The sequence below is a fragment of the Amia ocellicauda genome, chromosome 3, assembly GCF_036373705.1.
Source record: "Amia ocellicauda isolate fAmiCal2 chromosome 3, fAmiCal2.hap1, whole genome shotgun sequence".
In the NCBI taxonomy this organism is placed as follows: Eukaryota; Metazoa; Chordata; class Actinopteri; order Amiiformes; family Amiidae; genus Amia; species Amia ocellicauda.
The window spans coordinates 52101909-52116059 of record NC_089852.1 but is presented as its reverse complement, the minus strand read 5'-3'; the positions used below and the strand labels follow the sequence as shown (position 1 = coordinate 52116059).

At 37.6% G+C, this 14151-nt stretch overlaps 1 protein-coding gene across 1 annotated transcript in view; it reads left to right on the top strand.

Moving 5' to 3' along the window:
• The window catches only part of LOC136746977 (NHL repeat-containing protein 3), a 42100-nt gene that overhangs the window by 15082 nt on the left and 12867 nt on the right, over positions 1–14151 (top strand). The window contains exon 7 of the mRNA XM_066699905.1: positions 285–9599. Within this exon, the coding sequence (XP_066556002.1) occupies positions 285–540 (256 nt within the window). The 3' untranslated portion in view covers positions 541–9599. The remainder of the gene's footprint in view (positions 1–284; positions 9600–14151) is intronic.

The window sequence follows — 14151 nt, the reverse complement described above, 5'->3', positions numbered from 1 at the left end:
TATGCACTGCCAAGCAACCTTCATGTGCACAGCGCAGACAGCAAGCCAGACCATATTAGAGAAGAGCGTTTGATAAACGCCAAGGTTAAAATAAAGTGCTATTTCTCTGAAGAACTCATGAATTTGTTACTGTAGCCCCACGTAAGAGTAGCTCTAAGAGGAAGGTCTGGCACAAAATAGCTTGGCAGTAATAACCTGAACGACTCCCTTGCCATTCACTATGTATGCAGTCAAAACAGTGTTTCGATGTTCCTCTGTACACAGTGTGGCTTTGTTTCTCCTAGGCTGACCCCGGATCAGAAGTACTTCATTGTGGTCCAGCTGAACACCAACCAGATCTCAATTCTTGAAGCCCCTCCAGTGGGAATGATAGGAGAGTGTAAGGTAGTGAGCACCATCCAGTTGGCCGATGATATTAAGCCTCACCTTGTAGACTTGGACCTTAAGGCCGGGGCTCTGTATGTGGCTGAGATAGGGGCCAGGCAAGCACAGAAGTTCATACCCTTCTACTGGGGGACCACCATTGGCTCTTTCTTGTAAATTTGTGCAGTGTCTATTCCAGCCCTGTCATAATGTGATACCGTGAAAGAGCTACAGCGTGGAAATACAAAAAAGAATGCTTAATATGTTGCAGTTTACTACACCCCTCCTGCTTTATACTGCACAGGTATGAATGCATTTTTTGTGCCGATCATTTAAAATGTCTTCCACCACCATAACTCTTCACCAAAATGGCTTTTTAAGCTAAAGTCACACTACTTCAAGACAGGAAATGGGAGACACTTCTTCACACTGAAAGTTGTTACAACCTGGTCGACAATTTGGGAACATTCAAAAATACACTGGACGTGATCCATGGGTCGATTGGTCAAATGGCATCCTCGTTTGTAATCTTTCTTACATGATTTTTAGCCCGAGTGTAGCCCAATTTGGTCCTCCAGATAAATCTACACTGATCATGATTACAAGCTGCATGGTTGGGGTGCGTGCCCGCTGCCGATAGACGTGTAGTCTGAGCGGGTCCACGATTCAATTGCTTGCCCTCCGATCAAACTGTAAGCTAGTCGGAGCCCCTACGATTTTATTAAACATTTTATATTTACAACTCGATCGGCAGAGTTACATGGAGACCGGCAGCAGCCAACGAGAGTCGAAAAAGACCAGGAAGAATAAACTTGATAGGAGTATTTGATTTATTCAGATACTTCAAATAACAATACATGGGGAATGCAGGGAAAATAATATTTTCAAATATAAATACCAATCAGTATCTGTAATTAACCCAGGTCTGCGCAAAATTTTGATACATACAATTAATGTTCCATACTTTTTCCATACTTCCAGACCCCTGAATCTATTTCTTTGAGGAGGTCAAAGAAACCTTCGCACTTGTGTTCTGTCAGTTATATGTATTCATGTAAACATAAATGAAAACTACAAGAGCCCTGGAATTATTGTAGACTTTTCCATGAACTAGACTTAATTTTTTGTTTCTTTTTCTCATTAATTTTATTTTAAGGTTTGATTTTACTTTTTTGTTGCAGATATTTATTAGGTAGAATTCTGTGCAATTCTGTTGGTTCAGTTTCCTTAGTAGATGTAGAATTTGTAGTGTAATACTGGGTTCAAATGTTAAGCAGTGTGTCAGAGATGTTGGGTTTCCAAAGAATTAGGTTTTGTGATTTAAATAATTGCATTTTCCCCGTGTTTTATTTTTTTTCTCTCTTTCATATTTTGAAGTTATGTGTTATAATACTGCTTCAGAGACTAGGGGAAAATAGGGAAAAATGCATTTACACTTAAACAAATAAAATAATAAATAATAAACTGTGAAAGCCCTTAAAGTGTTTTGAGTATTTAAACTGAAAGCAATATGTGTTGGAAAAATCAGGGAATGTAAATATTGTAAAATTAAAGAAGAAAAAAAAAAGGAACCGCTAGAACATGGATTCTCATTTCCTCTCTTTATTATGTATCTTAAAGAACATACAACCAAGTAACGAAACAGAACTATACAAGAAATAATGTGCCGTTTAAAATATTCACACCCTTGGTTTGAAAAAAATATTATGCAGCGATTCGTTTGGTTTAATAATGTTAATTATACTTTACATATTTTGAAATTTGTGCAAGAGAATTCTGTTTGTGGAAATGTTTTTTTCTTTATATTTCTTTAACTTTATTTCTATGCAGTGGTATTACAAAGCTTACACCCCATCTTAACTCAACTCTTTATATCTTTTATATTAATCTTTAGTTTTGTCTAGACCTGAACCAAGTTGAAAAATACTGAATAAATAAGTACAAGTAATTAATTTAAATAATAGTATTGTAGAAAATCCCCCACGCAGACTCAGTGAGGAATACTCTTCAACCCAATACTCCATTTATTGAAGGAACAACACACCCATGTTGCTCTTGGAATAAATGAAGAGCGGCAGCAGTTTGGCCTAGCTCCACTCCTTAGTCACCAACTAACTGCTCCCTCTTATAGAACAACCCACTGCCTACTCGTAGCCACCGTGCAGGTCAAACCCCTCCTAGCGGCAGCCACCTATTCACTCTACATGACACACAATATAACCCAATCAAATATGAATTCAGCAGCATGATGGGGACATCATTTAGCAAGGGACCCTCCTACAACTATAACAACGTGCCCTAGCACTCTCGTTGCATGCAGAATATTCTTGTGCTGATATGCAATTGGAATTAGTCCCTAACAAGACTAATCATCTACGGCTCGCCCTAAAACACAGCACACAGCACTAGACAGGAGGCGGTACTACCCCTGACACGCTACAATATTTATTTTTCTTAACTTCACAATTTATTACTTCCAGTTGACTCATGTTTATTTTTATTTTAGAAAGGACTAAAATGGCATTAAAGGATACAGGAAAAATAAAAACATTAAACAGATACAAGATGTTACTTATATTACTTTTAATATTATAAAATAATACAAAATATACGAGCCAGGACCAACAACGAGAAACTACAACTGTTAGCAAGCAATGTCCCTACAACGTGATTCATGTGCTGACCGCCTTGGGTACAGTAAAAGTAAAAATGCTTCTGTTGGATATCCTAAGCATGGATCAGTTTGTCTTAAAGAATTGTGGGATGTGAAACTGAAATAACACTGCAGAAATCAGTGAAAAAGACGTGCATGGAGTTGTTAAGAGAGTGGGAAGAATCATGCTGTGCAACTGAAAAGCAGGCTAAGCCATATTGCTTTGCAAGACATATAACATAAAATTACACTTTGAAACAAAACATGGAGAGTTCAACAAGAAGTACCCCACTTGTAGTGAATACTCTTAAAAATACGGAATCTGAAACCGGATTTACATGAAAATAGTCTCTCACTGCTGCCCTGAGTGGGTCTTGGTTGGTGACTTTAGCATAATTTTGTATTTGCTTGATTCTTGCAAGAAAATGCAAACTGTTTAGTAGCCTCATTGGAGTCAATTTTTAATTGGTTTCGTCTAAGTCAGGGGTTCCCAAAGTGCGGCCTGGGGGCCAAATGTTGCCCTCGAAGATGTTTGGTGCGGCCCCCCAAAGCCAACCTTCAACCACCTCTTTTCTGAAGATTTACTATATTTTTACACTTCACAAACATTTTCTGTTACAAACTGCACATGTAACTTGCGGGAAAATAATAAAACAACAATTTAAGTTAATAAATGTTTCCTAACAGAAATGTATAGGAAATAAAATCTGTGGTTCATTTTGTACTGTGGCCCCCCCCATCTCATGGGACCTCTGGAAATTGGCCCTCCATCACCAGACATTGGGAACCCCTGGTCTAAGTGCATCTCACCTTGTGTATGTATTGAAAGTTAATTGTGATTTAAACCTCATAATTAGCTATCTATCTACAGAGGTTGAGTATTGCAGATAATGCTGAATTCCAATATTTTTTAACTATATGCGGTCTGTTTGAAGAAAGGGTAAATCTATATAATGGATATGCGGTCCGCGACAAAAGTGGAGTTGCGCACCTTTAAACCAAACTTTTGCATGCATGCAATGGTAAAGCACTTTCCACAGACATTACCTTCTGTGCCAATTAGCAAAACAGTTTCTGTCCAGAATCGTGCACAGCGGTGCTAGACATTTCCAAGGTGTTTTCGATCTTTTACTTTCAGTTTCTTTGCAATATGTACAGTACGCCCTCCCTTGGGTTGCCTTTGACCTTGGGTCCTCCTCAACATATTCTGTGAGGGGGACTGGCAAGTGGTGAATCTAAAAATTAGACCCTATTGTTGCCATCCATCAGTACAAGTTCATCAAGAAATGGCTGAAGTTTATAAAGGTGGTCAAAGTCAGGAGTTCCCCTCTTCCTCTCATTCTCCTCATCATCTTCAGGGTTACGGATATGGAGATTCCACATTATACCCAAGAATGTTTGTCTACTCATTGTCAGTAGTAATATAGGGCACTCGTTAAGGGGGGTTAAGGGGGGATTTGACCTTTTGACCTTGAACTTGAGTTGAACTCAGGGGCTCCTCCGCGTCACAGAATAATTACCATATTGATAGGTGGAGTTGACAGGGCACCGAAGGAATGTACAGGGTGGTGGGGGGTCTTGTCTTTAAGCCAGACTGATTCTTTAGTAAAATAGCTATTTTTCTCTATACGTGTGAAGCTCCAAAAGAGCGCTATGTATACCCTTCAGATTCTTTAGAAAACATAGATATTTTTCCCTACGCTAGTGAAGCTCCAAAAGAGTTGTATTTAAGTCCTCCCGATTCTTTAGTAACATAGATATTTCTACTTAAGCGAGATCCGCGAGGCTGTCTCTTCAACAGGGCCAAAGGGGTTACCTCTTTCAAATGGACAAAGGTTTTGTCGGTCTGGAGCTTTTTGAGCTAGTGGGGGTGGTGAGGAGATGTCTACGTCTTTAGTAACCTCAGATCGGTGAAGAATTAGTATATTTGGGGGCAGAGTTGACAGGGCACTGAAGAAATAGCCTATCAGGTTAGAGTTTGGGTTGAAGAATTTAAATATTTGGGGGTGGTGTTAACAGGGCACTGAAGAAGGGCACTCTGTTTACATTTGAGGTGATGTGACTGGACCCCCCTAACCCCTGGATAATGGAATGTGGCGAGAGATAGCGTTCTGTAGAAGCGGTGGGGGCTGTGGACAGCTTGAGAGACACAAGATGGACTGAACTTTAGAAAATCCTGAATATGAGCAAAATTAAAAGAAATGTAATACAGAAAATGTAATTAAAACTTTCAGTAATCAGTAAACCTACCCAAGACCAATATTTTCTTGCATTTCAGAATATATCAAACGTATTATTTAAAGAACAGATACAATGTAAAGATTGAATAAATACAATTATTAAGTTTTAAAGGTGTGTGTGTGTGTGTGTGTGTTCACAACAGCGTGCAATGTAAATTAAATGTAACGTTACTAACTTAAGAAATCCTTAATTATAGAAGAACTATAGAATATATAAGAAGCATAGACTATATATGTAGAAACTGGGAAATTTCAATACAACTCAATAAAATCAGCATTTGTAATAATATTAGTAACCAAACATCAAATTATTTTAAATAAATATGTAATATAATCCATTCATGCATTAAGATTAAGTAAATACACTCAATACGATATCAGCACATCCTATGTGTGTGTGTATGTGTATATTTAGATCATTTACACATTAGAATAGCTTGACAATATGAAGTTTGAACAGCCTTCAGTACATTTAAGTAGTAACATTCTTACAGAGGGGTGTCTGTGTGCGTGTGTGTGTTTACATATATACCGAGTGCAAGCTGGAGATCACTGCCCCAGGTTTCTTTTCTTTTTCTTTTTCAGATCCTAATAAGATTCAGCCCTTCCTCCACTTTGCACATATTTGTACTAGATTGCAACTTTTACCTACAGAGCTAAAGAATGATAAGTCAGGCTAAATGGTCTAAACTTTAGAAAATCCTGAATATGCACAAAAGTAAAAGAAATGTAATACAGAAAATGTAATTGGAACTTTCAGTAATCAACATAATATCAGTAAATACCACTCCTACCCAAGACCTATATTTTCCTGTATTGTAGAATATATCAAACGTGTTATTTAAAGAACAGGTAAATGTAAAGCTTGAATAATTACAAATATAATGTTTTAAATGTGTGTGTGTGTGTGTATATTCACAACACCCGGTGATGTAAACGAAATGTAACGTTAGACATATTAAATATGTATCATTCATTAAGTATGTGTCTATTAAAACAGTAGATTTATACTTTTTCTAGAAAAATAATCTCCAGTCTCAGCATCTCAGGGAGTGAGACCTACCTAGCAGAAGATAAACAGAATACAGACAGAGGCCAGAGGGAGCAGCAACCTTAGAGACCACAGCGAAAGAAAAGCGCAGGGAGACACAGTCACACTAGAGTCACACCGGATCATGCATGAATCCAGCAGGTCTGTAGTGAGATAGGGTTAACCCCAAAAAATCAGGCACAGAAAAAGAGAGATTGGCTAGAAATAGAGAAAACCGATTAAAAAAAAATAAAATGCATACATACATAAATAAATAAATAACCATAATAACAGGGTGAGTTATAAAGACCAAACCGACACAGTTGAATATTTGAATGTTTTATTAAGAATTCACAGGTTCTGAAAACGAATAACACCGTACAATGTATTCCAATGCTTTCTGGATTTTAACCCAGCGCACCGTCCACGCAAAAACATTGTAATTCTTTAACATTAATAAATACACCCTATTTCACAGGATAAGACCATGAACATGTTTATTAACCAAACAAAACGTGTCATTTGTATTTTATATTGGGGGATGAGGCTTCGGGGGTCCGCAGGTGTATTAAAGCCCGGAGCGTAGGCCCGGGGGCGAGCCGGGGAGGGAAGAGGTTCGCGGGCCCTGGCGGCCTCCTCCGTTTTTGGAGAAGGTTTTCAGAACCTGTTTATAGGTTCAAAGGTATAAAACTGCCTAAGCTAGATCCCTCTGTGAATACCTCAATATAAACACGATTGTTGAAATATGTAATCATGTTTAAGGTGTTTGACGCTATAAATGGGCCACCTGTAGGTGAAATAACTAAATACATATTTTGTTTGTATAGAGGTGGAAAGACAACACAAACAGCCTTGTAGACTCACATTACACCAGATCCCTGTGCTATAATCAAGTACACAATACTAACTCCATTTAAAAACAAAGCCGGTAAGATGTGCCAAATGTTTAAAGACGATCCAAAATATGGCGATAAAAAGGTCAAGTTAAAGAATGGGACATTTTTACATATAGAATACATGGGAATATAAATATATATACACACATATACATATGTTTTCGTTTTCATTTGATCTATTTAAGGCTATAATCCACCTCATACATACCTCCTATAGGGCAATTCTAAATGTTACAATTAATTCTATTGTCTGACTTTCCTCTATTATTTGAATATTTGTCTTTAAAAAAATCTTTACACTCGATATCCGTAAAAGAAAATTAGGTATATAGTCAATGATTCAGCTAAACAAAAAAGCACCCCTACTACCTAGGTCCTCGGTCTGTGCTACCAACCAGAGGAGCTCTTAGAGGCGCCTGCTCTGCCCCTGCAGGGGTTTTGATAAGCGGCTCCACCCTGGGCTGGGGCCCCTAACCTGTGACTGATGCTTATTACCGATCTTGAGTTCACAGCTCTCTCATATCAAACCCCTGATCTGATATGAATGTGCAGTTCTTTTCAGGATGCTCAACCAGAAAGTAAACGGTAAAGAAAACAAATAAATAAATAAATAGTAATTCAAACTTATGTAATGAGTCAGAGTTTTCACAATCATGTTTCGTGACTTTTTAACACACAGACACAGTTAGATCCCTTCCACCCAGGCTGTGGTCACCCGCTATTCAGTTTTCTTATTTGAACGTCACAGATGTGTTGTTGTTTCTAAGCATTTATTAGGTCTCTGTTTTAGGGCCTCAACTTAGTTTACTTTATTGTCACAATGACTAAAATGTTGTTGTTTTTTTTATTTAAAGTTACACATTTGTTTCTTTTATCTTACTTTGAAAACCTTTTTCAGCCGACTAATGTCATAAAGTCGGAAAGTCTTTGTAAACAGTTATTTCTGATGTGTTTGAGGTATTTGGTCTAGTTATTTGAAATTACATACTAATCTAAAGCAGATTCCCCCTGAGTATTTGTTATAGGCTCCCTGTTTGTATTCAACATTGTGATTTATAATAATGCATTTGATTAAGGTTGAATAAATCCAAAACAATAAAATAAAATAAAATCTTGATCTTTGTTAAAATGAACCTTTGTCTTTAGCCTGTATTTTACTGGTAAGTCAAATCCCACTTAAAAATAGCTTTTACATCGGGCCCAAAAGCCAAATATGTCCACCAGTATAAAAACTGTGTTCATATGATTTAAAATACATGTGCTGAATAAAACAACAAATCAATAAGATTTTATTAAACATGCTGTTAAAAGGTGATACACATGGCACCATACTTCTTGACAGACCAGAAAAACTGATGTGGTTGAGGCTGTACTTTTCATTTCAGGGGTAATGCAGACAGATGATGGGGTACGAGAGTCAGTGTCCTATGCTGTGGAACGTGTGACGGTGGTTCAACCCCCTTAAAGCCTGAGAAATCCTGTCCCCCAATTTGTGTAACGCTCCAGACGATCACTAGTGTTGTATTTTGAATAATGTTCAACCAGGCTTAATAGCCCTGCCCGTTCATTAACTGTGTTGCCCTGAATTCAAGGTAACCATTAAGATGCTACTTATTCTTACAATTACTAATCTGTTAAATCTCAATCATTTAATTTTAAACCCCTCTTAGATGCAATCTTTACACTTTCAAGTTAGTGTATTTTTAATGTCACTATTTGGAAAGTTTAATTTGTCTTTAGTGCGCTCACAGACAGGCGGTGGTGGATGGTCAGTTTAGTTATTATTGAAGTTATTTGTAATACAAAATCAATACAAATGTAAAGTGAAATTAATATTTTAAACCACAAACATTTCATTGTATTTTCCTTTAGTTTACTGATCCTGTCTGGAAATGATAATACCTTAGTAAGGAAAAATAAAAACATCCTTGCACCTTGCAGATCTCATGCCTTAACAGTGTCAATGCTGAGAATTCATACAACTACCTAACTAACTAGACAGACACCCTGCATTTGTACTGCTGTAATGTTACATTGTGCTGTCCGGTCTGCTCTGGAGGATCTGTGTCAGGGGGTTAAGATAAGAGAGGGGCTGTGAATGTACGGGCCGCATTCCTCGCAGCTTTTCAGGCGGCTCTCCACAGAGAATTTTCTTAGCTGGACTCTCCTCCCCCATCGATTTCTCCCCAGCGCGGTCAGATCAGCCCTTTTTAGCAAAACGTTGGATGACTCAGAGTGTACAGGAGTCAAGGAGGTCATTAAAACAATACTTCTTTAGTTTGTATACAGGGACACATCGAACAGGTTGATGTCCATAACTTTTGTCTTTTTAACTACTTTACTTATTTTGAACGTTATTTGGGGTACGAGTTGTACAGTAAAGCGAAATCAGATTTAGCAGAGAGAGACACAAGCCGGTAAGAACATGTTTTTGTACAAAATAAGAATCGGAGAGGTATCTATTTTATGAAATGCTTATTTATTGTTAATAACATACACAAGATGGGAAGTAAGGAAGGAAATGATGCTACATCAGCTCAATGTATAGAATATTAATCTGGATTGCGCTGGTCCTGTTTCTGCTCACGTTTCAAAGATAATCAGTAAACTATTGGCCGGGTGACTGAGAATCTGCGATGCCATTTTAAACCCTAGATGCTTAAGCTATATGCTGTTAGGTCCTAGCTGTTGATTTGACAGATCTGTTCAGGGTGATGCTGTGTCTGTCAGCACTGTGTGATGCTGTGTCTGTCTGTCAGTCTGTCACTATGTGTAAACATAGTAAAACAGCTTTAACATACAGTTAAAAGGAATGCCAAATGGCTAAACTTGGCTCTGGAAACAGAGCAGGGCATTAAGGCTTCTGGATATGCCTGAGCTCAGACCCCCACCCCAACCCATACAGAACCGCTTAAACTCCTCTTGTGGAGACCTATGTGTAATAAAAATAATAAAATCGATATATGCAATCAGCCCACAAACTATTTTGAATATAACGTATAGACTATTTCTGTTTGCTATGTGTGCTTTGTTACAACCGGAATTGACTTTGATATAGAAAATACATTTCATATTGCACTTATGTTGTAAGTTGCCCTGGATAAGGGCGTCTGCTAAGAAATAATAATAATAATATTAATGATGATAATAATAATAATAATAATAAAGCATTTCCCAAATGTCAACATTTGTAGCGAAATAGTCAAATCTATCACATCAGTATTTCATGTATTTCAGTACACTGTGCATGTTTCAACACAATTTTACATTACTTAGATACAGACAATGAGTCTCATAAAGCAGTTTGCAAAACTAGTGAAATGCATCTGGTGTCTCACATATCTGTACAATATCACTTAATTGCAAAAATGGTTTAAAACCATAAAAAGGAAGACTTAAAATCAGACACCCAGATAAGAACTACATAGAATTTATACAGAATATCATTGAGAGAAGTTACTGAATCACGTTACTCAGACAGGGTAGAAATGCCTGACTGCTGGATGTGTACAGAAAAAGAAAAAGAAAAGAAACCTGGGGCAGTGATCTCCAGCTTGCACTCGGTATATATGTAAACACACACACACACACACACACACACACACACACACACACACACACAGACACCCCTCTGTAAGAATGTTACTACTTAAATGTACTGAAGGCTGTTCAAACTTCATATTGTCAAGCTATTCTAATGTGTAAATTATATAAATATACACACATACATATACACACACACACACACACACACACACATAGGATGTGCTGATATCGTATTGAGTGTATTTACTTAATCTTAATGCATGAATGGATTATATTACATATTTATTTAAAATAATTTGATGTTTGGTTACTAATATTATTACAAATGCTGATTTTATTGAGTTGTATTGAAATTTCCCAGTTTCTACATATATAGTCTATGCTTCTTATATATTCTATAGTTCTTCTATAATTAAGGATTTCTTAAGTTAGTAACGTTACATTTAATTTACATTGCACGCTGTTGTGAATACACACACACACCTTTAAAACTTAATAATTGTATTTATTCAATCTTTACATTGTATCTGTTCTTTAAATAATACGTTTGATATATTCTGAAATGCAAGAAAATATTGGTCTTGGGTAGGTTTACTGATTACTGAAAGTTTTAATTACATTTTCTGTATTACATTTCTTTTAATTTTGCTCATATTCAGGATTTTCTAAAGTTCAGTCCATCTTGTGTCTCTCAAGCTGCCCACAGCCCCCACCGCTTCTACAGAACGCTATCTCTCGCCACATTCCATTATCCAGGGGTTAGGGGGGTCCAGTCACATCACCTCAAATGTAAACAGAGTGCCCTTCTTCAGTGCCCTGTTAACACCGCCCCCAAATATTTAAATTCTTCAACCCAAACTCTAACCTGATAGGCTATTTCTTCAGTGCCCTGTCAACTCTGCCCCCAAATATACTAATTCTTCACCGATCCGAGGTTACTAAAGACGTAGACATCTCCTCACCACCCCCACTAGCTCAAAAAGCTCCAGACCGACAAAACCTTTGTCCATTTGAAAGAGGTAACCCCTTTGGCCCTGTTGAAGAGACAGCCTCGCGGATCTCGCTTAAGTAGAAATATCTATGTTACTAAAGAATCGGGAGGACTTAAATACAACTCTTTTGGAGCTTCACTAGCGTAGGGAAAAATATCTATGTTTTCTAAAGAATCTGAAGGGTATACATAGCGCTCTTTTGGAGCTTCACACGTATAGAGAAAAATAGCTATTTTACTAAAGAATCAGTCTGGCTGAAAGTAAGTTCATATTCATTTTTAAACAACACAATACTAATGTTTTAACTTAGGAAGAGTTCAGAAATCAATATTTGGTGGAATAACCCTGATTTTCAATCACAGCTTTCATGTGTCTTGGCATGCTCTCTGCCAGTCTTTCACATTGATGTGACACTCCTGGCACAAAATTTCAAGCATCTTGGCTTTTTTTTGATGGCTTGTGATCATCCATCTTCCTCTTGATCACATTCCAGAGGTTTTTAATGGGGTTCAGGTCTGGAGATTGGGCTGGCCATGACAGGGTCTTGATTTGGTGGTCCTCTGTCCACACCTTGATTGACCTGGCTGTGTGGCATGGAGCATTGTCCTGCTGGAAAAAACAATCCTCAGAGTTGGGGAACATTGCCAGAGCAGAAGGAAGCAAGTTTTCTTCCAGGACAACCTTGTACGTGGCTTGATTCATGCGTCCTTCACAAAGACAAATCTGCCCGATTCCAGCCTTGCTGAAGCACCCCCAGATCATCACCGATCCTCCACCAAATTTCACAGTGGGTGCGAGACACTGTGGCTTGTAGGCATCTCCAGGTTTCCGTCTAACCATTAGACGACCAGGTGTTGGGAAAAGCTGATAATTGGACTCATCAGAGAAGATGACCTTACTCCAGTCATCTACGGTCCAATCCTTATGGTCTTTTGTAAACCTCAGCCTGGCTCTTCTTTGCTTCTCATTGATGAAGGGCTTTTTTCTAGCTTTGCACGACTTCAGCCCTGCCCCTAGGAGCCTGTTTCGAACCGCCCTCGCCATGCCCTTCACCCCAGCTGCCGCTTGCCATTCTTTTTGTAGGTCACCTGATGTCATCCTACAGTTGTTGAGTGACATTCAAATGAGTTGGCATTCATCCCAGTCAGTGGAGAGTCGTTTTCGCCCTCTGCCGGTCTGTAGCTTTGTTGTCCCCAATGTCTGCTGCTTGACCTTGTTCTTATGAACCGCCGTCTTTGACATTTTAAGGATGGAAGCAACACGACGCTCACTGTATCCCTCTCCCAGTAAAGCCAGAACTGAACACTTCTTTTCCTCACTCAAAACTTTCCTTTTCAACTCTTTTGGTGTGGTCAATAGTAATTTTTTGATTCCAATTACTTTTTAGGTACTGCTAGCACTGTTTTTGCCATCCGGCTGGTCGTATTTCAAGAGGATAGTGATGACCACAGCAGTGGTTTTTATACTTTTCCTCGTTAAATTTTGGTTCAGGTGATCACCTAATCACTGCCTCATTCAGTAGAATGAGGTGTGCCTGTTTTGGAATTCAGCAGACACTGGAATGGAATGGCTGCCAGTCATGTAGAGATGCTGATTTAAGATAAATTTGCAGTGGTCTCTTAATTTTTTCCAGAGCTGTATATGTGTGTGTGTGTGTGTATATGTGTGTGTATATACACAGATGATCAATACATCTGCTACAGCTGTGTGCCAATTACCATTTGATGGTCAAACATGGAATTTATTCATTCCTTTTTATTATTCTAATCTCTTGTGGAACTGTACATAACAGGAAGCAAACAAAAGGAAAGTAGTATTCTGAAATGTACCAACATTTGAAGTCATTTGTAATTACTGAATAAATCCAGTAATTAGATTTACTCAATAAAGTACATTTTAGTAATGTAAAACTAATTTAACTGGATTTACCTGTAATTACTCTGTAATGTTAGACCATGTATTTGAAAGATGAAAGCTAGTTCAGCAGAAATGCATAATACACTTTTTACCTGGTTCCACCCTGACAGTTAAAATGTATGTATGTTAACATGTATTCTTTTGTATATATGTAATGTTTTGTAATAAAAAGGTAAATACATATTTACATATGTCTGTATATTTGGTAACCTTGCTCTGAATTTTAAGGATTTCCACTCTATTTTTTGTAATGTAATGTGTTTATTCTTTAAAATATGTGTAATTTGTGGAGTGCAATGTAGAGTGGTCAGGCTTTTTTTGAATATGAAGGTCTGGGTTAATATTCTCATAAACATTTTAAAAGTCTAACACTGTACTGTTTTTCTTGACTGTCACTATACAATGTAGAATTAAAATGTAACACCTTAAGATTTGTAATCTGAGCTTCTTATATGCATAATCATTTACTACAGTTTTACAGTAATTAGTAGTTTATACAAACTCCTTTTATGTT